This window comes from Astatotilapia calliptera, chromosome 7 (assembly GCF_964374335.1).
Source record: "Astatotilapia calliptera chromosome 7, fAstCal68.1, whole genome shotgun sequence".
NCBI lineage: Eukaryota > Metazoa > Chordata > Actinopteri > Cichliformes > Cichlidae > Astatotilapia > Astatotilapia calliptera.
This window is the reverse complement of record NC_137428.1, coordinates 1,908,655-1,934,915: the sequence shown is the minus strand read 5'-3', so window position 1 is coordinate 1,934,915 and position 26,261 is coordinate 1,908,655. Positions and strand designations below refer to the sequence as shown.

Here is a 26,261-nt window from a genome sequence, read left to right as displayed (position 1 = left end):
TAAAAGGGGAGAGCGTCTGTGAAGTGTCAGCAGCCCTCTGCTTACAGCCGACAGCAGCAGCGACACAAACAACAGCAAAGTGAAAACAGATTTTTAGATAATGACCCAGACACAGCTCGCTCCCATCGCACTGCAAAATAATTGAATTCGCTCAGTTATCATCAGGAGCACCTCGGAGGTCAGATGAGGGAAGCTCTGCTGTGACAACATCCTTAAAGAGGAATACCACCAGGACCTGAGGACATGAGCGGTTCTGAGCGATGTATGGAAAATAGTGTGTTTGACTGCAGCACGGACGTTAGATCGCCGTCAGCAGGCAGTCGACGCCACAGCCTCTGATCTGGGAGTTATTTTTACAAACATAATCATCTGTTGCTCTTGAGCTTCAGGTGCAGACATCCTCCTTCAGGCTTTTCTGGCATATTCATGGTTCCCTCAGTTACAGCAGCCCAGACCATCACGCCACCGCTGCTGTGATGTTCTCTTTATGAAACGCTGTTATTTTGATGTGACGGGACTCAAACCTTCTCAGGGATCATCCAGATGTTTTCTGGCAGATGTGACACGAGCCGTGGTCAGCAGTGGTTTTCTCCTTAAACTTTCCCATGGACGCCATTTTTGCCCCGTCTCTTTCTTGTTGTTGAACCATGACCTCTGACCTTAACTGAGCCGAGCGAGGCCTGCAGGTCTGTAGATGCTGCTCTGGGTTCTTCTGTGACCTCCTGGCTGAGTCGACGTGCTCCTGTGAAGGTTCAGCACCGTTCCGGGTTTCCTCCATGTGTGGATAACGGCGCTCGCTGTGGTTCACAGAGGCTGGCTCAGGCTGATGATGTCACTTGTTTCTTTAGATCGCAGTGTGATGCTGACGTGCTGCTGGTTGAGACCTTTCAGTCTGCTTCACTTTATCAAGCAGCTTCTGTTTAAGGGATTTATCATCCAGCAGGTGTGACAGTGATCAGGTCTTTTCGGAAGCTCAATAAAATGTGGTTAACGAGAGTTAATTCATTTTTAACAAGAAGGTCCAGGTGGGTTTGGATTTGTGTTTGTATTTACTCTCGTTATCTTTGTCTAATAGTCAAATTACTTTGATGATCTGAAACATCTGAGGCCTCCAAATCTGAGGCCATGGTTCTCAGCCGAAAAAGGGTGGAGTGCCCACTCCGGGTCGGGGATGAGTTCCTGCCCCAAGTGGAGGAGTTCGAGTATCTCGGGGTCTTGTTCGCGAGTGATGGGAGAAGGGAGCCGGAGATCGACAGACGGATTGGGGCTGCAGCTGCAGTAATGCGGACGCTGCACCGGTCCGTCGTGGTGAAGAGGGAGCTGAGTGTAAAAGCGAAGCTCTCAATTTACCGGTCGATCTACGTCCCTACCCTCACCTATGGCCACGAGCTGTGGGTAGTGACCGAAAGAACGAGATCGCGGATACGAGTTCGGCCATCCGGGAGGGGCTCAGAGTAGAGCAGCTGCTGCTCCACATCGAAAGGAGCCAGCTGAGGTGGTTCGGGCATCTGATAAGGATGCCTCCTGGGCGCCTCCTGGGTGAGGTGTTCCAGGCATGTCCCACCGGGAGGAGGCCCCGGGGCAGACCCAGGACACGCTGGAGAGATTATATCTCTCGGCTGGCCTGGGAACGCCTTGGTGTTCCCCCGGATAAGCTGGAGGAGGTGGCTGGGGAGAGGGAGGTCTGGGCCTCTTTGCTTAGGCTGCTGCCCCCGCGACCCGGCCTCGGATAAAGCGGATGAAGATGGATCAGAAACACGTCTTTAATTTGACTTCTCAGTTCTCAAACACAGAAATGAGACTAAAACCTCTAAAATTGTAGTTGGAATTCTGTAGCAACACACATCCGCCTCCTACGCTGGAAAATATAAAAAATTTAAAGTGGACAATGGAAGTTCGAAGTTAATGAGGGACAAACGCAGAGAGCTGTGTGCTTGTTTCCACCTCTGAATGATTCTTACACATCTGCTGTTTGTTTACGGAGCCAAAAAGAAAGAACCTCCGAACAATCGAAGAGGTGCTTTAATTCAGAATTATTTATGGAGCTAAAGAGACGCTGAATCACGAGTGATGGGAAGCAGAGTGGGAGAGAAACAGGCTGACTGGTGTGGGCGTTATACTGGACCATCATAGTGAAGAGAGAGGCGTGCCTCCTGGGTTTTCTGGTCACACCCACTCGGGAGGAGATCCCAGCAGAGACGCAGGGGCTCCCTGTTGAAGTACAGATGACATAAGAGCTAAAAATTGGGGTGTTGTTGAAATATTGAAGCTGTTCACTGAGACGAACACCGAAACCTCAAAGTTTTAATCTTAGCCTTGACCAAGTCCCGCACTTTGTGACCTGCTACAAAAATGTTTTAGATTAAGAAAATTCATATTTCTGGTTTAAGGATTCAGAATAATTTCCCACAAGCTCAAAGCCTTGGCAGGCTAAAGATGAGGTTAAAATGTGAATAAAGACATGAGACTGCCGTCACAGAGAGGGGAAATCCCTAATATGGTCAGAAGCTTTAAGGGCAGAGGAGAAAACATTTAAAAAAATCATAAAAAATAAAAATATGCAGCTGGAAATGAGCAGATTCAAACATTCAACACCAGGATAGGGTGGAAATTACAAATGAGTTTAATTGCCCATCACATCACTTTGCCAGTGATTATTAGCTTAGTTGATAAAATACCACAAACTTAACTTAAAATTCTTGGTGGTTTACAGACAAAAGCTTTAATTTTTCATGTAAAATGTGAAGTTCGGGGACAGGACTTCAGTTTGTCGTCTTTTCAGCGTTCAAGAAAGAAATATTTAAAAACAAAAGTCTGCAGTGAAACGAACAAAACACCACCTGAGTGTACAATGAGCACGGTTTATATAAAAGCCATGCAGTAATCTGACTCACACGGTCACAGCGAGCGGCTCTTGCTGTGAATTTGACATTTTAAGAAAAATACAGAAACTCTGTGGGCGTGGTCAGTCCTCTTCCTCGGTGTCCAGCGGTCCTCGGTTTGCAGGGAGCGATGCTGTGATTCGCTGCCAGCGGTTTGGTGGCCAGATGATGTGAGAGGCCCGACCGTGAAGCAGCCCCACAGACACCTGGGAAAAAAACAGCATCACAACTTTTAACAAATGGTCAAATTAAACAAATTTTATTTGATCGTTTTACCACTTTCGAATTCCCTGCTATTGTTTTTAGCAGCCCTCCAGTTTTATCTGTCACACTTTACAGACCACCTAAAGACAGAAGTTTTAACAAACACACACTCAAAATCACTTTAACCTGCACATAGATAATCCTTCTGACCCTGCAGCAAAAGAATTCTTAAACGTTCTTCACTGTTTGGATTTTACCTGCACGTCACGCAGCCGACTCACAACAGAGGACACACTCTGGACCTGGTCATCACCCATGGGCTGTCCACAGCGTGTCCTCTGTTGTTGGCTTGGCTGTCTCTGACCACTACTGTGTGTTTATTAACATCACCGGTTTTATTCAGCGGGAGACCTCGGTGCGAACTGTGAGGAGGCGCTATCTAACCTCTGAAGTGGCTGCAAATTTTACCAGGGTTTTAGACGAATGCCCCCCTGCGATTTTATTTTTAATCATTTTATCAGCAAACTGAAGAAAAGCCTTGACTCCGTTGCTCCACTCACCACCAACAAGATTAACGTAAAACACGCATCACCCTGGAGAAACGAAGAAGTCAAAACACTCAAAGAGATTGCAGGGCAGCAGAAAGGAGGTGGAGGAAAAATAAAAATGTAATTAAGCATCAAAATCAAAAACTTAAAATGTACAATAATACATTAAGGAACTCAAGAAATTCATACTTCGCCAAAATAATCAGTAATAACAAAAATAATCCCAAGGTCCTCTTTTCCACCATAGATCATTTATTTAACCCTGATTTTAACAGCTCCCAAAGAACCCCCACAGACTCGCTCTGTGAGCAGTTTGCAGACCACTTCAGGGGAAACGTCAGCGCCATCAGATCTGATATTTTATCTAATCGTGATATGATTGTAAACACATCTGAGGGCTCGATTGTACCTGAGGAGACACTGGACAGCTTTGTCCTGGTTAATGCTGAGAACTTTCAGAAGGTTTTCTCCACAGTGAGACCCACCACATGTCTTTTAGATCCAATCCCTTCTTCACTCTTTAAAACACTTTATGGATTCTTTGAAGCTGAGCTTTTATACATGATGAATTGCTCTCTTCAGTTGGGTGTCTTCCCTGCTGCCTTTAAAACGGCAGTGGTGAGGCCCCTTCTGAAGAAGAGCAGTTTGGATTGTAATGATTTTAATAACTACAGACCTGTATCCAACTCACCATTTTTAAGTAAAGTCTTAGAAAAACTTGTTTTTACTCAGATTACTGATTTTCTCAATGATAGACAGATCCTGGAGATATTCCAGTCTGGATTTAGGGTGAACCACAGCACAGAGACTGCTCTCCTAAAGGTTTTAAATGATCTTAGATGTAACTGGGACTCCCAAAAGCTCTCAGTCCTGGTGCTACTGGATCTAAGCGCAGCCTTTGATACAGTAGACCACGCTGTTCTTTTAAACAGACTAAAACACATGGTGGGCCTCTCTGGTGCTGTACACAACTGGTTCACTTCCTATCTCTCTGACAGAACTTTTATGGTGAGTATGGATACATGCTGTTGGACACATGAACAATAACCGTATGACTGTTCCCGCCACTAACACATGACCCTACGCTGTGTTCACTGCATCATTCCATGTTTTGGCACTGATCACCACCTGCACTCATGTATATATCTTTCTACGTAGCACTTTTAATTCTTATTCTTACTTTTATTTTTTCATGTCTATTTAAGTGCAATTTATGACAGTATGTTTGCACTGAAGCACCGCAGCAATTTCCTAATGTTGTAAACCTGCCCAACATTTGGCAATAAAACCCTTTCTGATTCTGATTCTGATGCTCCTCTAAGATCCATAGAAGGACATGTGGTGTGCCTCAAGGGTCGGTTCTAGGCCCTGTACTTTTTAATTTGTATATGCTCCCTCTCGGCGGTGTCATCAGGAGGCATGGAGTGAACGTCCACAGTTACGCTGATGACACGCAGCTGTACATCTCTGTGTCTCCTGATGACACCAGACCAATGGATGCTCTTTTTAACTGTATCTTGGATATAAGATCTTGGATGGCAGAAAACTTTTTACAGCTTAACCAGGACAAAACTGAAGTTTTAATCGTCGGTCCCGAGGCTCAGAGAGAGAAACTCTTGTCTAAATTAGAGGCATTTTCACTATGTCCTTCGCTACAAGTGAAAAACCTGGGTGTTATTTTTGACTCTGAGCTTGGTTTTATCCCACATATTAAACATGTAACCAAAATTGGATTTTATCATCTAAAAAATATAGCCAGAGTCCGCCCTATTCTCTCTCGGGCCAACACGGAGATGCTGATGCATGCTTTTATTACCAGTCGCATTGATTACTGCCCTGCTCTCTGGTCTTCCTAAGAAGAATATTTCAACTTTACAACTTTTGCAAAACTCGGCAGCTCGTGTGCTGACGAAGACCAGAGGGCGGTCATGTATCCATGACCGCTTATGTTAAGACCAGGACATGTCCTTCAACGCACATATTAAACAAATATGTAAGACTGCTTTCTTCCATTTGTGCAACATCTCTAAAGTTAGAAATATCCTGTCTCAGAGTGACGCTGAAAAACTAGTTCATGCATTTATTACTTCCAGGCTGGACGACTGTAATTCATTATTATCAGGAAGTCCTAAAAACTCCCTGAAAAGCCTTCAGCTAATCCAAAATGCTGCAGCAAGAGTCCTGACAGGGACTAGAAAGAGAGAGCAGATTTCTCCTGCTTTGGCTTCCCTTCATTGGCTTCCTGTTAAATCCAGAATTGAATTCAAAATCCTGCTCCTCACATACAAGGTCTTAAATAATCAGGCCCCATCTTATCTTAATGACCTTGTAGTACCATATCACCCTATTAGAGCACTTTGCTCTCGCTCTGCAGGCCTACTTGTTGTTCCTAGAGTATTTAAAAGTAGAATGGGAGGCAGAGCCTTCAGTTTTCAGGCCCCTCTTCTGTGGAACCAGCTTCCAGTTTGGATTCAGGAGACAGACACTATCTCTACTTTCAAGATTAGGCTTCAAACTTTCCTTTTTGCTAAAGCATATAGTTAGGGCTGGACCAGGTGACCCTGAATCCTCCCTTAGTTATGCTGCAATAGATGTAGGCTGCCGGGGATTCCCATGATGCATTGAGTTTTTCCTTTCCAGTCACCTTTTTCACTCACTATGTATTAACAGACCTCTCTGCATTGAATCATATCTGTTATTAACCTCTGTCTCTCTTCCACAGCATGTCTTTATCCTGTCTTCCTTCTCTCACCCCCACCAATCACAGCAGATGGCCCCGCCCCTCCCTGAGCCTGGTTCTGCCGGAGGTTTCTTCCTGTTAAAAGGGAGTTTTTCCTTCCCACTGTCGCCAAAGTGCTGCTCATAGGGGGTCATATGATTGTTGGGTTTTTCTCTGTATCTATGAAGCGCCTTGAGGCGACTTTTGTTGTGATTTGGCGCTATATAAATAAAATTGAATTGAATTGAATTGAAGAGAGTGTGGGGAGTGAATTGGAGGGTGGGGTGGGCTGCTTTTAACCATGTAAAGCACTTTGTGCTACATTTCTGTGTGAAAAGTGCTTCATAAATAAAGACTGATTGATGGATTGATTGACAACAGAGAGCCGATTCAGAGAGCGAGAGCCATCCTGTCCTCAGGTACCACAGGTGTCCTAAAGTGAGCCTGTCATGGAAATCTCTTTGAGCATCGCTGACTGAAGCAGCTGTGGTGGAGCAGGAGGTTTGGGGGTGACAGAGGAACAGGTGGGCGGAGCAGACTGCAGTTTAGAGGGTGAGTAGCCTCATATACGGAGGTGGCTGCCTTCCTGTTTGTCCTAGCAGCAGGACAGCACAGAGGGCAGTGACCTGCAGACGTGGGTGGAGCCCTGCAGGATGGAGCGCGTGCGGTCAGGGTTAGCAGTCGAGTAGTCAGTTTTGCATAGCAGGGTGTCTGAGGATGTTTGTGGCAGCCATGGAGCAGGTCAACCTGTCATAACAGGTGATTCAGGGCTCCCTTTATAGCCTGCTTTAGCAGGTCCAGCAGACCATCTGTTATTAAAGGGAACAAAGTGAACTGAGCACAGTTCAGGCTTTTCAGTTCTACAATCGATGGCTTTCTCTCTGTAATGCCCCACCGTCTTTGACTGACGTTGGGGGGAAAGTGCAGTTCGTGACAGCATGAGTCTTATAAAACCACAAAATCTGAAGAATTCAAAATGAAAAGATTATTGGGCAATGAAATGTGAACAGAAATAAGTAAAACACGGCTCCAGCTGCCTTTCTTTGCTCAAAAACCCTCCTCTAGTACACGTGTCAAGACCTGTCATCCAAAAATAGTTTTCTCATTGTTTATTCTCCAGTCACATCACGGAGCTGGAGGCCTCAGCAGCCAATGCTTGCTTCAGAGATGGATACCAGATCTGCAACCACAGTAAGTTGCCATTTTCAAAGTGCCCCATCAGAGCCAGTCTACTTTATGTTGCAAATGCATGCAATCATCATCTCATTGAATCTGATTGTGCTGACGGGGATAAAATGGCAACAACTGCAAATATGTTGCCGTCTACATACAGAGAAAGTGCAAAATGGTAAAGCTGCTCTGCAATCTTCCTTTTCTAAGGAATATAACCAGAATACAACCAGCCGAGTCAGCGTGTCACAGATGATGTCGACACTCTGACTCAGATTTACTGCAACACGTTGGTAAATCTGCAAACCTTCACCAACCTGAGAGTGACGGCGCTCCAACCGACCACGGTGGTTTGGAGAAAGGTCGCCTCCACCAGTACCGTCGCCTCGCCATTAAATTCGGTCACCCAGAGGTTGAGGGTGTTTCTGGGTGACCGCTTTGATTGTACTTGCAAACTCCAACAGCAAAAGATGTTTGAACTTGTTTAAATGTAGTCTTTGGTTGGGCTTAGTCACAACCACAGCTCAGTTATGCTGAATGTAAAAAAACTGAAGCCTTCTTTGAATCGAACACATCAGATGCTGACATCCAGAACCTGCAGGGACTGTTTGTGAAAGGCACCAATCCTCTGCTTCGATTTTGTTGAATATATTAAAGATACGTATCCAAGCAGCCTGAATTAACACGACGCCGTGGGTTGGTTTTCCTCTTTTTGAGTCACTGGTTGCCTTGGCAGTCTGAAATGAGCAAAAACTGATTTTTTCTGATTTTTGAAGTGACGTGCTTCTTATTTAGGTTTTCACAGGTTGACATTCAGCTTGAGGTGCAGAGACTTGCAGACATCAACGGCAGAGATAATTAAAACCGGCGCGCTGACAGCTGAAGATCCGTCCACTCACTGCTGTCCAGCATCGTCCTCGCCGCATCAATTAGATCTGCTTTTCATAAGGGCGAACGCACACACACCAGCAAATGTCATAAGCTTTTAATGATTCCTGTTATCTCTCAAAGCCAGCCTCTATATTTAAAACCATATATACATATGCGGCATTCATCTCCATCTCCAGAATAACCTTTAGAGAGCTCGCGCTCGGGCTGGAGGTATTATGAGGAGTTGGTTTCAGAGAAAGAAAGCAACGTTTGATTTGACGCAGCAAATTCAACGCTACAGTCTGAGTAACAGGAAGGAAAAGAAACCTCCACCTCACAACAGCTGCGGGTCAAGCTCCAGTTTAATAACATGTGGTAATGAAACAGCTGATTAATATTCATCCGGCTGCAGATGACACTGAGCTGTTATCTGCTAAGGTGAGACAGTGAGGAATTACTAAATTACACACCTGAAAGCTGTGGAGGCAGAGAACCTCCAGGTCAGCACAGATTCATCTTTCTTTTAATCTCAGAAACACGAGGTTGGAAACTTCAAACAAAAACGTTTGTTTTGCACCTTCGCTCCACGATTTGGGTTTGAAGATTCCTTCAACTGGTGACAAAAATCAGGAAAAGTATCCACGCTGGCTTCTTTACGCCAAACATGGTTAAAACATGGCTGCCAAGGTGACACGTAGTTGTTCCTTCCTTTGCTTTATTGATGCTTTCTTTCTTTCGATGCTCTGTTTTTGGCTTATTTGGATATTTGGTTTTTTTTGTTGATTATTGGATTAGCTTCATTTCTTGGATTCTTTATAACACGTTGCTTCCTTCTTTTCTTACACTGAGATTTTTAAGGCGACGATTGACAAAGACAAGCATGTAGGAGAAAGTGAACGTGCCTAATTTCAGGTTTTTCAGAACAGGAAAATTGAGAATTAATTAAAATGCATTTATATAGAAATTCTTCCTTCTTTTGTTTCTTGGAGGTTTTTCCTTTCAGGATATGTTTTTATTTTTTAGCAGTTTCATGCTTTAGATGGTTTTTTGCTGCCCTCTGCTGTCCCATGACCACTAGCTGTGGTTAGACCAGCGGTCTCCAACCTTTTTTGCACCACGGACCGGTTTATGCCCGACAATATTTTCATGGACCGGCTTTTAAGGTGTCGCGGATAAATACAACATAATAACGATAAAAACAATAACAAAATAACGCTGAAAACCGATAAAACCCCTGAAAACCATACATTTCACACCTGAGCCTCAACTCTCGCGGCCCGGTACCAAACGACTCACGGGTCCGAGGCCCGGGGGTTGGGGACCGCTGGGTTAGACGACCAGAGTCGGGTTGCTGGGCTCTGTCACTCCGAACCCTGCACAGCGGAGGTGGTTTACTGAACCTGATTCCTCCTGAATGGTTTGGGAGGAGGCTTCTTTGCAGAGTTGGGAACACCTGAGTGACCCCTCCCGGGGAGACATCTGGAGATTTCTGCCTTGAATGCTGCTCCTCAAATGTTTTATGTGGGCAGAAAGTGGACGGGTTAACACTACTGTTTTTAATGAGCACATTTTTCAATGACTACGACTCTGCTAGTGTTGCAGACAGATTTCAATGGTTTTGAAAACAGAAGAGGAGCTTTGATGGACGATGGTAGCAACAAGCATTCATCAGGTGCTGAACAGAATAATGAGCTCCGCCCAGGTGTTTCCAGGTACACGTCACATTACCGTGACTGAACAACAACGCTGGGCGAGAGACTCAAACGGTTCCTGAACGATGAGAATAAAAAACTTTACAGGTGGCCTGCGTGATGGATGCTCAGGGTTTCTTTAATGGTTACCATTAAAGAAACCATTAAAGTTATTGGTATAGTTTAGACTTTTGTAATTCATCCATAATTTTTCGCTTCACTTGTTTTGATTCTATTTTCTTGGATTTCTCTGTTTTGGTTTCACCTTTTAAAGGCGACCGCCCTAATAATTAACAGCTTTTGTGCTTCGTACTTTCCTACCTTCCTCCGTTGCCTCTACGGTTTGCTGTTTTCCTGATTTTGTCCATCGGGTCCTCCTTTGGGGTCTTCATTAGTCTTATTTTTAATTTCCTTGCTTGTTAGTCGAACATCTCTCAGGTTCGTTGTCTCTGTTGCGCCTTTGTTTTCTTTGTATTTTTCCGGATCGTTGGTCAGTGGCTTCCTTTTGCCGTTCAGCGGTCATGCGCCGAATTCCACGCTGCATCACTTAGTCCCGTAGTCTTTTCTTCTCGGCGCTCTCTCGGCTCATTACTTTCTCTGTTTGTGTCCACATCAGGATTGGCTTTTCAGCTCTGAGAGGAAGAAACCTCAGCATCTGGCTGACTCACCGTATTGATCAACACCCCCCCATCAACTCTCTGCAGATGAATTGCGGCCGTTTCATGCTTTGGGCTCAGTAGAAATCTTATTTATTGCACCTATAAACGCTTTAATAGGCCATACTTCCCACAGCGTGAGATCGACTGACATGAAAGCCTGACTCGTGTTGCATATGCATGAAAATCTCCTCGGTTTCACATTTTACAAAGTTCTGAAAACCAAACAAAGAAAGAACATTTTTAACTTAGCAACAAAAGAATGTGGAGGAAAAAGCTCCATACAGCGCTGCACTCGGACCATATAGTGTATATAGAGGTTGTGGGTGTTTTTCTCTGTTTTGTTTTGGACTATTTCTGATCGACCCGAAGGCTGACTGCATCATCTGCTGCACTGAAAGACTGTGAGGTGGGTGGCAGCGAGGACTGCCAGGCTGACTTTAAAAAGAACATTTTATTCAAATGAGACCTCCTCATTGGAGAGGATACATCCTGAATATAGTCAATTGATTTAGCTGTTCGAGTCTATTTCCTGTGGTATGAATATTTGGTAATAATATGAAACTGTCAGCACATTGTGTTTCATGATACAACACAGCTGAGGCTTCTGCTGCTGTGGCTTTGGCCATTTGGCAGCAATGAAAGGGTAATGTGATTTTAGGGACGAGAACGCCGGTGACGTCTGTCACGAGGGGCAGAAGCTGACGTGTGCTCTTCAACTCTGCAATGAAACATCTACTGACAAAGACCACTGCGCTCACACCACCTTTCTGAGCAGCAGAGAAACGTCTCCAGGCTGGAACAGGCCAGAGCTAGTCTGGAGCAACGACTGGATGTCATCCTTCTGTGCCATTAAGCAGTGACAGACAAATAGCTGTGAAAATGGTGACAGGTGTGGATGAAATAAACACAGGTTGATGTTGTTGTTGACTCTGACGTCAGCAGATTTCTTCAAACGTGCTGAAGAAAGAAAAAAACGGCCACAGCTTTGGACTCTGGGTCTGGCAGAAGCTCCAGTTTCACCCCAGCAAACGAGCAGATGCATCTCAAGCTGCAGAATAACGTGAAGCTACAAATATCTGTAAGATACCACAGCCTCACACCTTTCGCTCTTGTATTTGTCCGTGCAGTGACAGTGTTAGACGATTATATGTAAAAGAAAGTTTTCATGTGACAGTCGAGGGAAAGACTGAGTCCACCCCTGATTCAACAGCTTGTAGCAGCAATAACCTGCAGGGAGGATTTTCTCTGTGGCTTCGTCAGTCTCTCACATCACTGTGGAGGAGTTTTGGTCCACTCTTCTTCATATTCTTTTTCGCCTCATTGAGGTTTGCAGCATTCGTTCATGCACAGCTCTCTGAGCTCTGCAGCAGCTCCGTTCTTCTCTTCTTCGGTCGTTCTGTTGCAGACCTGCTGCTGTGCTGGGATCTTTGTCCTGTTGATGACCCGGTTTGGTCCGAGCTTCAGCTGTGGGACACACGGCCTCACACTGACTCTACAGAGGAGCTCATGGTCCACTCAGATCATCGTCCCTCCTCCACCGTGCTGACGGCTGTATGAGGTGTTTGTTTCCTCCAGACGTGCTGCTGTGTGTGATGGACGAACATCTCCACTGTGGTCTCGTCTGTTAAGATGCAGTTTTGGAAATATACACCATGCTGGTATGTTCTCCTTAGAGAGAAGACTCTTTCCCCTGAAGCCCTAAACAAGCCATACTTGTTCACTCTTTGCTAACCGAGGTCTGAGCTGCAGCTTTTGGATTTTTGGAGTTCTTCTGAGTTTTGCACGGTCTGACCTTGGGGTGAATTCTTTGGAACGTCCAGTGCCGTGAAGACTTGCAGCTGAATGTTTTCAATTTGTGAATAATCTCCCTTAGTATTTGTAGACGGCCTTATAATCCTTCCCAAGATCTTTGCTGACATCTTTCCTCCTTGGCTTGGTTCAAACTAGCAAAAGTGCCATAAGTAGTGGTGCTCACACCAACTGATGATCCTTTAATTAAGTGCATTTGTGCATTTAATAAGCAGCACCTGGCTGGTACTGACCTTTAATATTCTTAATTCCTATAGAAGCAGTAAGCGTGCCATTTACTGAGACTGAAAGTTAATAAATACGCTGAACTCACTGTTTAGTACGTTTTACAGAACCATGGACCAGAACAATCCTAAGGCAGGGTTAGGGTTGATTTCAGCTCCTCTCTATCAGCCCATCCCAGCAGCCATGACATCTGGTCAGACCCCCTTCATAGCAAAGACGTCTAACAGGATGTCAGAGGCAGCAGTTTGTAAGAAGGAGCTGTAGTTTACACCTTCGTAGGAAATTCTCTGCAGATGATCATCATGTGAATCTAAATTACATTTAGCCACAGACTTCACACTGAAACAGCGGTCTTTAATGAAAAGTTGGAACTGAACGGGCGTTTGCTGGAAATACTGAAAGAAAACTCATAATCTGCAGAAGAGTGGTGTGGTCAGAAACATAATAGGAGAGAGGCACAGCATATTTAAAACTCAGCCTCTCTTTGTAGGGCAGAACAGCTGCCGGTCGTCTCAGGAACAAAGAGGCTCTGCAGAGCTGCTGCTCTATGTGCTCTGGGTTTGAGCTCAGAGGGGATTTCTGCTCAGCTCCTTGGATAGCTTTGCATCAGTGGGAGAGCAGGGCTTTCTGTCTGGCTCTGAATGTGCTGTCCATAGCAAACGACTACTTCTTTGCTGAAAAATTTATCCCGCTCCAACCAACAGGGGAAAAACTACAAATAGCGCAGAGAACAGGAGTCAATATCAGACTTTTAACACTCTTCCTGCCCTGGAGAGATGAGCCTGAAACACGGCGTTAATGAAATCTTTATGTGTCTGTCAGGATGAACAAACCAGGTCTGCACAAACATCCTGCTTTGTTAACGTACTTGTCATCTCTGCCGACCACAACAAAACGCTGAAAGATGGCGCCGAAACAAGCCGTCACTCTGGCTTCCCTACGGACTCTGTGACGCTCGGCTCCAGTCAGGAGGAGAGGACCCAGCTCGGATCGGGACAGGGCAGATGAAACCGGGCCCACAGTATGCAGTGCACGTAAAGGAAACATACTGGAGTTATTTATCCGTGGATTCTCCCAAAGCTCCATGTTCCTTCTTTACCGTTTCCCCCAAACAGTACAGTGTGCTGCAGTAATGCCTTGCTCACAGCTTCATTATTTCTCCTTCTGTTTAAGCCATAATAAAGCTTTACACCACATTTATGAACAAAGTGTGAATCTCGACTTTGACAGTGAGATTTTTGCGAGACTTTGGGTCCTCATTAGTCAGGTCTCCATGGCAACGCTGACGCGTGTGTGTGTCTATGATAAATTTGTTTTCAGGTTCACGTCTGTCCATCAGCCTACTGGGTGAGGAGCTAAAACTCTGCAGAGGGATTTAAAAAACACCTAATTTTAAATAAATGATTGTAAAGGAATTAATTCATTATTAATTATATTAAAGAACATTTCAATCACAGGTTTAATCGAAGCCCAGATTTGGATCCCGCTGAAACATTTTAAACTTGTAGTGTATGCAAGAACACACATATGGACACAAGTATGACGCAGCCTGCACACATCACACCTACAGGAGCTGCTCGACCGTCTCTGCACTCAGTGATGTCTCTGACACACTGTGCAACCAGGTAAAGATGGTGGTTGGTGTATAATTCGGTTTTTTGATGTTTGGGACTGACTGCAGGTAGCTTCAGTGATCAGTGCAGAGGTTTGCTGTCAGGAGGCAACCTTAGTCTAATCTGGAGGGATCATTCAAACAGACTGTTGAAGGTTTGCAGTTAATCAACATCCATTTTATAGAGTCAGACAGATTCCAACACGTAATCCACCAACGGTTTGGACCTGTGCAGGATATACTGGACAAAGGATGATGAAGATGGAGCTGCCAGCAAGGAGGAAAAGAGGAAGCCCTCAGAGGAGGTTCATAGATGCAGTGAAGGAGGCCGTGCAGAGGGCTGGAGTGATTGTGGTGAAATAGAAGTTAAGGAAGAAGAAGTCTCTATCAGGTCATCACAGCAGCTGCAGCATCATCTGCAAAGTCATGTGTTTTTATACTGATGAAGATTAAGAGACGTAACCCAATACTGTTTCCTTACTGTGTATCGCAGACTGACTGAAAACTCCTGAACATAGAAGTTGTTTCTACCAAAGGAGGGCATCAGTGTCACTGCAGTGGGATGAGTGCTTACCGGTCCAAAGCTGTTGCTGTCCAGACTGTGGCCGTGATGATCTCCCTCGATCCAGAAGTGACCATCTGGAACTCGAACATAGCGGTTCTTGTAGGCCAGAGTCCTGAAAAGATGGAAAATGAGAGCAACTTCTAAGAAAGCAAGAACTTTGTTTTCAGTCAGACGTTCATTATAAATTCATTCAATTTAATCGAGAAGACATTGTCGAGATGACCTGCTGAAGTTAGGGTTAGGGCATCACAGTGGGAAAGAAAGCTGATGGAGGGAACTCTGAACTTGGCATGGTTGTTGGTGCCAGACAGATTGGTCTGACTGTTTCAGAAACTGCTGATCTGCTGGGATTTTCCCACAAACCCATCTTTAGTGTTTACAGAGGTCGGACTGAAAAAAAAAAATCCAGTGAGCCACAGTAATCCAGTAACGTGCCTTGCTAATGTCAGGGGTCAGAGGAGAGTGCCCAGATTGGTTCAAGCTGACAGAAAGGCAGCGGTAGGTCAAATAACAACCAAAGCCTGCAGAAGAGCATCTGTGAGTGCACAACATGTTGAACTTTGAGGCAGAAGTCCACACTGGGTGTCGCTGCTGCCAGCCTAAAGCTGCATTTCAGAGTCTCACCAGAACTGCAAAATAGAAAAGCATTGAAACATCTTTTGAGTCTCGATTTCTGCGGCGACATTTGGACGGTAGGATCAGAGTATGACGTGAACAACATGAAAGCATGGCTCCATCCCGCCTGTATCAGCAGTTCAGGCTGGCTGTGCACTGACTGCAGGAGAGTTTTTCCTGGGTCCCAACTGAGCATAATTTAAACTCCGCAGCCGACCTGAGTAATGTTTCTATGTCCATCTCTTTGTGACCACAGTGAACCATGATGGCTCCACTCATGCTGAGAGGACCACAATTAAACTCCTCAATTCAAACACAGAAATACAACAAAATCAAATGTCGCCATTTATATTCAGACTTCAGGCAGCATTACATTTAATGCAACACCAGCATTGGAAAATTATTACTGTTAAACTGCAGCGATGACAGCAACTACACCCATTTTTACTGATGCATGAAATAAATCAGGTTCCAAGTATTGATGGCAGTGATAATAAAAGAAAGAAATGTTCACCAGAATTATGATGGTTTTGTAATTTCCACTGTTTGTTTTCAGTTCAGTTTAGGGTCAGTTAGTTATTTCAGTTATATATTTATATTTTATCACACCCAGCTTTATTCTTTGATTTAACTTTGGATATCTATGACGACCCGACTCAAAAACAGAACTGACTAGGACTAGGAATGACTAGGAACAAAGCTAGCGGGCTAACTGTAGCCTGCATGATGTTATTTTTTTCAGTCACAATACAGTAAAAATATAATGACAACTACTCACAAGGCAACTATACAGGCTGCCTGGATGGAGGCAAGCTGTCCAACTTGGACTGACTGCAGTCACTCACACTTTCACACTTAAAGTTCATTTACTCTGAATCAGATGATGAGGTTGCAAACTTCAGCCTTTTCCTGTAGTTTTTTCCCAAAACTGACAAAAACAACAAGTGAACCAAGCAAGTCTCTTTAAACCAAATGAGAATGTTTAGTCCACTTATCCGCTCTTTAAGTCTGACGTCATTAGCCGTTTCTGGGTCCAAAGTCAAACGAACACTGCACCATCGCTGAGAGTTACATAATAAATAAAATGATCAGCATTCTGCTTTACCAGGTGTAACAATTAAGTTTAACATCCAGGCATCCATGAAAACAGGATTTATGAAGTTTAACAGAGTTAGAAGTTAGCGGAAGTTAGCTCGCTAGCTTCCACCTAAACATGATATAGCATGTTCTGAGTGAGAGGTTTCTGAATAAATTAAAACGTACAGCTCTGTTATCACTTCCAACATAAATGAAGACAGAAAACTAAACAGCAGTGACGTTTGTAGGGTTACTGAAGTTTGGCTAGCTGGTATATAATGATGTGGTAAATGGACTGATTCTTACATGGCGCTTTTCTACTCTCCCAGAGTACTCAAAGTGCTGTATACACTCATTCACACTCATACAAGCACTTCTATATTCAAGTGCAATCTAACCAACATTCACACAACTTGGGGTTAGAAACTTGCCCAAGGATAATTTGGCATGCAGACTGGGGAAGCCAAGGATCGAACAACCAACCTTCCAATCAGTAGCTGATCTGCTACGTGATCGCTAGCGACACAGCTATGTTAGCATAAACACACTGAAGCCTGCAGGATGAACACCAACTTTTTTCCACTGGATAAAAGTTAACGTGAGGGTTCCTGATGGTTAGAGACAAATGCAATCGCATGGCAGGATGCTGTAAATGGACCAAACTTCAGTCAGGAGAACAACTGAGATAATCCATCCACAATATGAGGTTAGTCATTCATATACTGCTGCATGGGCTGGAGTTACATCATAAGGGTTTAAAAACTGAGCTTTAAAATGAAGAGCGATGATAAAAACTGAGAGAAGCCGACAGTGATCACTGACTGTTTTGAGGGGCTTGTTCAGATTAAATAGAAAAAGATACAAAACATTAAAACATGTTAAAAACACAACAGCCTTAATAAACGTAGGGTAGTATGGGCTGGAAGCAGGATTCATACGTCATCACTTAAAGACCGGAGTGGCCAGATTGCATTAATTCTACTGCTAGCTGCTATTCCACACTTACCGTTTGTGTACTCTGCACATATATGGTACCTGTTGTATCTCAGATTGCAAAACACACCCAACTACAGGAGGGCGCTTAGCTCAAATTGCAGCATACACCTGGTAGCTGTGTTGGATTGAGGTTGGATCACATTCACAACATAAACAAACTGCTCTGGAGTTCATTTGAAACCTGATCGAGATGTGTTTTTGGTTCACACCAGAACAACTGTAAACTGATAATTGCTGTGTCTTATCATCATTTCATTGCCTTAGTGATGCACTAAAGTCACTCTGACGACTGCAGCTGACTGCGAGTTGTCTGAGACCTGGTCCTCATCTTCAAAGGTAACATGGATGCAAGTTGTTTGCACACGGTTGGAATCATTTTGATTGTGTTACGGTCTCTAACTGTAGCATTAGCTAATGTTAGTGGTGTTGCTGGTATATCTCCAAAAGTTGATTCTGTTCATCTGGACGTAGCGTTTTGTGGGAGAAACATTTCATCACTCATCCAAGTGACTTCTTCAGGCTCAGCTGACTGCAGGTTTCAATCTTATAAACAGGACATTTGCATAATGAGTGAAACCAGCCCACTGAAGGAGCAATGGGCTGGGAGGTCAGTTCCTTAATCTTAATTATGCAAATTCTCATGACCATTGATCAACAACCACTGATCAATGGCCATGAGTCCCATTCACAGAGAGTTGGGGAATGGCTACAATCACAAGTGCATTTTCTGCTTTTAGCATGTTTCAGACTTTTTGTATTGTGCTTTTAATCTTAACAGTTTCTGGAAACCAAACAGGAGCTCACAAAATGATCTCCAGCGGTAAACTGATCAAAGTGTTCATGTGGGAAGACAAAAAAAAGAAGATGAAAATCAGGAGAGAATAGCCGTTAACGTTTTCATTGACGGTGGATCAAATTATCGCCTTCATTTCATTATCCTTAATCATCAGCCTCCAAATCATCTCCTGCAGCGTCACTTCCCTCCGTCACCTTATCGCTCAAACAAAGATCTGATCAGAGGATTCAGCCTAACAGAGGTGGTGGAGGGGGGCGGTGCTCATCTCGTCCTGCAGCCGCTTCAGTTAGCTCGTCGCGTTTATGAGGAGAAGGTCCGACGCCCTTCATCATCCCTCTGGACTGTTACGAGGCTGTTCCAGCCCTGATTTATCATCCAGCTTGGGAACATTGTGAATTATAGCCTCAGTGACTTTTTAAATGGAAATTTGTCTGCAATTCCTCACGCATGTGTGTGTGTGTGTGTGTGTAGGTTGGTCCTGCAGGCTGACCAAAGAGGCCTTGGATACATAAATATTGATTTAGCCATAGCAGCTGAATTTACTGACTCGCAAAGGAAAAGAAATAAGAGAAAACAAGCTGGGACCTTTTTGCAGAAATAAAAAGGTTGCAGTTTATATGACACCAATTCTCTGCTACATTTGACAAGGAATGAGTATGAAATCTTTAAAGAACCAAGGACAATTGAGTTTACTGCATTTAGTCTTTCATTCGACTCAGCTTGGTGTGCTGTGGTGATGAATCAGAGCTACAAGAAAAAGAAATCATCATCATTTGTGGTTTAAAAATCCGTCCCAGCAGTTATTTTTTGATGAAATGTAAATTTTCTAATTAACCTTTTTTCCATTAACATGCCCGCCGTGCTTCTACATCAATTAGTGCGTTCTCCACGTGCACCTTTCAAGTGAGTAAAAAGGTGCGACCTTGATGTTATCTCCACAGCGAAATTAGCAGCAGAGCTGTGGCCTCCCAATCTGTTTTTAATATCTTTAGTGCCTTTGAGCAGAATTTCATAGAAAACCTAGAGAAAGCTGCGTCTTAATAATCCCAGTTTGGGAAAATGCTGCATTAGAAGCACTCGCAGCTACACCGACTGAGCTTTTACAGTTAAAGTGCTTCACAAGTAAACTTACTTTCATATCTGTCGGTGTCTGGTTTTCTTTGAGGTCTTTCCGGATTACAAAAGAAAATAATATGCATAATGTAAAAGGTATTTTACTGCTACAAAGGCTCTCCCAGAGAGACGAAGAACATGCATTTTATAAATATACATATAACTGGATAAATGCTGCATAAGAATCTCTCAGAACTGACGGAGCTTACTGCACTGGCTTTGAGCTCTTTGAGTAAAAGCGTAACATATAGAGTCATGTGGAAGTCTTCTCATGTTATGAGTACGTGTTTGACAGATCCTGTTGTTACAGCTGTGTGTTGTAGTTTGTCATGTATGCATCATGTGGTGTATTATGTAGTTTGTGTACGGACCAAATCTGGGGGGGATGCTGCAACAGTCTCCATGCTGCAGAGAATGCACTGTGGATAGTAACGGCTGCATGGTGAGGATTGCTTTTGATTTCTCAAGCACATTTAACACCATCCATCCAAGTCTCCATCCACTCATAACGAGCACGAGCGTCAGGGTGATCCTGGGCTTTCATGATACCTTTGAACTGGTCTTTTTCCAGAGTGGAAAGATTGTACAGCATACATCTTTAATGACTTTAAGAAAAACTGTTTGGGGGTTTTCTCTGATCCCCACGGGTCAAAGGTATACATATAGGCTCAGATATATACATATATGCCCACTAATATATGGTTAAATAACTCTTAGCAAGTTGCTCCTCAACCAGACGTTTTTGGTACCCATTAACATCATCCCGGCATAATCCAGTCTCATATTTTTCCACTCTTCGTAGCAGAATTGGAAAACTGTCACTAAACTGTCCACGTTTCAGCCATCTAGCTGTTGATTTGAGAAGTTGAAGAATTTAGATTCATTATTCCATCCACTGTGGCTAATGTACCAGGACCACTGGCAGATACTACCGCCACCATGTTTGACAGCTGTTGCACTGTTCTTAGGTTGAAAGTCTCATATTTACTCCTCCAAACATACTTCTTGTCTTTGTGGCCACATAGCTCAGTCTTGGTCATGTCTGAAAACCGTACATGGACAACTGCAAAAGTTTTGATTTTGTAGCTTCTGTCTTTGTTGGCACCCTCTCAGTCAATGGAGATGCAAAACTGGCCTCACTGTTGATGCAGGTGTTCCAGCAGTTTCCAGTTCAATTCAATTTTACTTATACAGCACCAAACCACAAACGCCTCAAGGTGCTTTATATTGTAAGGTAGACCCTACAGAGAAAACCCAACAATCATATGACCCCTATGAGCAAGCACTTTGGCGACAGTGGGAAGGAAAAACTCCCTTTTAACAGGAAGAACCAGGCTCAGGGAGGGGCGGGGCCATCATGGAAGGCTTGAGCCTCGGTGGTTCCTTAACATCCTAACCAATTTCCTCAAACCTGAGATGAACAGTTTGGGTCTTCTTACAGACCTCAGTAAAGCAGTGACACACCTAAATAACTTGCACTAACATACAGTTGTTGAACTGATGATCTTGAAATCTGCAATTGTTTAGAAATGGTTCAGAGATGGTTGCTAACGTGTTTAAATCTGGTGTAAATCTTGTGCAATCCTTCCACACTGGAACATTTCAAAGAAATCATAAAAGCTCAAGGTTACCCTGACATTCATGCTTGTGATGAAGGGGTTACATGAAGAGGATGTGGAATCTTCAATACCCCGCATCCAGCTAGACAACAAGTAGCTCCAACTTTCAGAAGAAGGAACTGCTCTCAGAGCTGGAGATCGACAATGTACAACACAAATGCTACAGCAAGGGGGGGGGGGGGGGGGACATCAGGTCATTCTGGGTGTCTCTCATCTACTAGCATTTCTACTAACGTCTCATCAATGGGTGCTAACTGAAGACCAGACAGTCCTGATCCCCGAGGATCATCTACCAAGGTGATGCCCTGTCCCCACTGTCGTTCTCCGTAAGCCTGAACCCCCTCAGACTACGGAGTGGAGCAGTTGTCAGCCACCTCCTCTACATGGATGACATCAAGCTGTATGCCAAGAGTGAGCGAGACATCACATCATCCACACCGGCAGGATATACAGCAATGATACTCAGACTGGAGACGTGTAGTCGGATAATAACAAAGAGAGGGAAAGTAGTCAAAACCGAGGCGCTCAAACTACCAGAAGGCAACATCGCAGACATCGAGGACAGATACAAGTACCTGGGGATCCCGCAGGCAAATGGGAACCATGAAGAGGTCGCTAGGAAAGCTGTAACCCAGACCCAGCACCCTGAGACTGTATAATAAATGGAAGGAATGAGGCCGGGAACTGATAAGTGTCAGTACCACTGTTGAAGATGAGACAACATCCACGAGTACATCAGGAAGATGCCCACAACCGACCGAGGGCTCAGTGAATACCTCAGACAACAGAAACTCAAGAAAGAGGAGGAAGGAGAGGAGCCATCATGGAAGGACAGGCCCCTGCACGGTATGTACCACCGGCAGATAGAGGTGGCTGACATCCAGAAGTCCTACCAGTGGCTGGACAAAGCTGGACTGAAAGACAGCACAGAGGCACTAATCATGGCAGCACAAGAACAAGCTCTGAGCACAAGATCCATAGAGGCTGGGGTCTATCACACCAGGCAAGACCCCAGGTGCAGGCTGTGTAAAGATGCCCCAGAGACAATCCAGCACATAACAGCAGGGTGCAAGATGCTAGCAGGCAAGGCATACATGGAACGCCATAACCAAGTGGCCGGCATAGTGTACAGGAACATCTGTGCCGAGTATGGCCTGGAAGTCCTGAGGTCAAAATCAGACATGCACCCTAGGGTGGTGGAGAATGACTGTGTCTGTGGGGTATATCTTGCTGTGGTCTGCTGGGGGGAAGGAGGGGGGGCATCTGAGCTGGTAACACCGACAGACTGAACAAACTGATGAGGAAGGCGGGCTCTTTGATTGGCTGCAAACCGGACACTTCTGTTGCTGAACAAGCTGTTATCCATCATGGATCATGCTGACACCCTCTGCACCACTTACTGGACAGGCAGCTGTGTCCAGTGTGTTCGTGGGGTAACTGCCTCATCTCACAGAATGAACAACTCCACCCAGCATGACATCCTGGTTCCTGCTGTGGGAGTGAGTTGCTCCAAAGTTTCCTGGAGTAAGTTTTAGTGGTGGAAACTCGAAGAGAGAAAACAGGCACCCAAAATAAAGAGATCTGACTCAGACCGTCCAATTTACCTGGTAACTGAGACACAAAGTCAGAAAAGAATCATATGTACCAAACAATCACACAACTGCTTGAGAAAAGCATGATCACAGAGTCCATTCATGCTCAAAATGATCTCATCCTCATCTAAAATATCTCATATTTTGGCTTTGTGACTCACACACAGCTCCAACAAGCCTGTGATCCACTTAGTTTTTTTTAATAACAGAGCTTCAGAAGTCTTCCGGCGTGTCCCCAGACTAACCTGAGATGGACAGGACACACTCGCCCCAAATGTACTTATCCACAGAGAAATGACAAAAAGAGCGCAGAGTGACGCCACAGACGCCTCGAAGAGCTTCCAGATGCTACAAACTGCCTCATCATCACTGTGTGAACACAGCAGTGGATTTTTCACCGGCTCTTCTCCACAGAGGGCTGGTGTGCGTCACTAAGATGATGAGGGAGATGTTCCACTCACACACAGTCACATTTTTACTGTGACACACACACACCTCCTTCCATCAGTGTTAACAGCAGCTGATGGATGTTACAGCAGAGGTTGGGAGGAGTTTAATGAGGCCGAGGTGGACAGCTGCTGAGAGATCCACACGGTCAGGTAAACCTGCTGCCTGCGCTCCTCAAGGCCAGTTCAGATGATTAGGTGTTTGGACCGGACACGTCGATAACGATCATTACATCTCCATCTGTTCATGCAGGGAAATTCCAGTGCTAATAAAGTTTTCCACTAATTTTCCCTCCTAACGAGTCCGCGTGTCTGCTCTATGATTTCTGACATCGGCTGTCAGACACTACAGACACGGCTCAGCATAATTGGATGGAAATATGTGCACTGAGAGATTTACAGGTGGGTCTCAGCATGTATGGATTCCTGAACTGTCCTGTGTAAAGATCAAACCGAGTACTAAAGCTGCCAGAGACACAGGATTAGCTCTTTCTGGAAGTACTTCTGATAAAAACATATGAACTCTGAAAGCTGGTGCTAAATTCATGCAGCTCTGAACAATATTTCATACAAATAAATACTGATAATTAGACGTGCTTTCAGAATATTTACCGATTCTAACTTCACTGTAGATGTTATGTAAACATAAATGGTTGTTTCTCTCTGTTAGCACTGCAATACACTGGTGACCTATCCCAGGTGTACTCGACCTGGGCGCCCACTTCCGATTACAAGGTGACAGCACGGGTTGGCTGGCTGGAACCGGTCTCTACTCACAGACAGACCGGCAAAGGTTTGCTGATAACTGCAAACATATTTCGACCTATCAGAGTCCGTCTGCACCGACGACTGTGACTCGTCTGCGCTGCAGTTCTCAGCTCGTTGCATTCTCATTATAAAAGCAAAGTTGCTGAGCTCCTTTGTCATTCTGCAGTTGATTCTCCTCTTTCAGAGCTGCTTTAATTCGTGATGTTGCAGATTCAACAAGGAAGCATTCCTCAGAGATTTTGGTCCGTGATGACGTCACACAGTCACTGATAATGAAAATCTCCCATAAAATCACATCTTAAAGGCGCTCTACTGCAGCGGTCACCAACCTTTTTTGCCGGTTTATGTCCAACAATGTTTTCACGGACCGACCTTTAAGGTGAGATTATTATAAGATTTATTCATAACACACGGGAAAAGACCCAGGGAAACTGAGTTAACGATAAAAACCCTGAAAAACTAAAATTTCACACCCGAGCCTCAACTCGGTACCAAACAACTCACGGACCAGTACCGGTCTTTGGCCCAGGGGTTGGGGACCGCTGCTCTACTGGACTGAGATCTGTGCCTGTGGAAGTAATGTGGGTACAGGGAACTCATCGTTATGTTCTATGCACAAGATAGTCTGCGGCGCGGTGTGTTATCCATCAGAAGGAGGAGGAGGGATGCACATGGTCAGCAACAACACTCGGGTAGGCTGTGGAGTTCTGAGCGCCCCGGTGTGTACCAGGAAGATATCCCCACACCATCACACCAGCAGCAGCCTGACCTGTTGACGAGGGGCAGGATGGAGCCAAGCTTTCATGCTGTTTAAACCAAACTCTGCTCCTACTATCTGAAGCTCGCACGCAACGTGTTTCCATTATGGGATCGTGTGAACTGTTTCCTGTTTCCTGTTCTTAGCCGACAGCAGCGGTCTCAGTGTGGTCTTCTGCTGCTGTAGTCCATCTGCTTTGAGGTTGCTGCCATGTGATTGGCTGTTTAATGTACCAAATAAAGTAAAGCTGTCGACGAAGAATTAAAATGAATCAGCGTAAACACAAAAGAGGACGATCTTTAGCTCGTGTGATGATCAGAGTATCGATCAAAGGTTTTGGCAGACTTCTCAAACTGTCGTACTGCACAGTACTGCTAAAATCATCCAGCGTGTATATCATCTCCATCTCCTGATTCAGATGGTAACATCACACATGCAGCACCCACATGATGCATCAGGTCACATCAGCTAACTGTGACACAGAAAGCGACCGCGCTCTGACAGGCAGCACGCGCCAGCCTGGCAACCAGCAAACACCATAGCGAGACCCTGCAGCAGCGCGCCAGACACTGAGAGGAAGTGGCAGATCGTACCGCCGCGTTCACGTATCATAACACGCCATCGTCATGTGATTCAACCTGGCAGCTGTTGGAGTCAGACGCCTCTGTGCAAATTACAGGTCACCTGCTGGTGATGGGATGAATAATTAACCAGCCTGTGATGGGTTTCATATCAGAGGCGGCGCTGATGACGCTCAGCCCGTACCACCCTATCAGGTCAGCATGAATCACAGCTGAGCCCAGAAACGCCCGCCACATAGAAACAACAGCTTCACAGACTCGCCCCCGAACAGCCCACGCTGCTCGTAAATCTCCCGTTGGTGCTGTCAGGACACACAAAGTGCGACCTGTGGCCTGCTGCAGGAGAATCGGCGGATCTGAATTAATAGCAGCACATCAATAAAGTTTATTTGTCTGTTAAAGCTTTAAAGGTCTCCTTCCAGCAGGAAGCACTGACATGAAGAGTCGCTCCAGCTCCAACCAAGCGATTCACACAATAACACCTTAAATAATGTCTTCATACGGGAAAGAAGTCTTTCATTTGCACATAGAAAGCTCACGAGTCCTTCAGCAGTTTAAACAGCAGATGAACCTTTATGGACCAAACAACCAACACCCTCATATGTTTGGAAGACACTCGAGGTTAAAGGGCAAATTTACAACTAAAAGTCACCATGCTCACTGTCCTTGTTGCAGGAAGTGCAGAATGGTGAGATTGGCTTTACTCTGACAGAGAACCAATCACGAACATGGTGTTGGTCAAAATGCTGAAGTAGAAGCTCAAAAATGAGACTTTACTGACCACCTTTTACATTTGTAACATGCTTCATAGCTGTCTGTCCATTTTAAAGCAGATGCCACATTTTAGGTTTAAGTGCCATTATTTTTCCATCCAATCAAATGTGTATCCTGATCTCTTCCTATGCTGAAACAGGAGGCATCCTATCCTATCAAATCACCTCAAATGT

General features: G+C 44.7%; 1 protein-coding gene across 3 annotated transcripts in view; it reads right to left on the bottom strand.

Annotated features, from left to right (window-relative positions):
* Positions 1-2,600: 2,600 nt before the first annotated feature.
* Positions 2,601-26,261, bottom strand: part of immp2l (inner mitochondrial membrane peptidase subunit 2) — a 215,565-nt gene continuing 191,904 nt past the window's right edge. For all 3 annotated transcript variants that reach the window (XM_080303342.1, XM_026172424.2, XM_026172421.2), the window contains 2 exons: positions 14,964-15,066; positions 2,601-3,088 (listed from right to left, as the gene is read on the bottom strand). In XM_080303342.1, the coding sequence (XP_080159468.1) occupies positions 2,966-3,088; positions 14,964-15,066 (226 nt within the window). In that variant the 3' untranslated portion in view covers positions 2,601-2,965. The remainder of the gene's footprint in view (positions 3,089-14,963; positions 15,067-26,261) is intronic.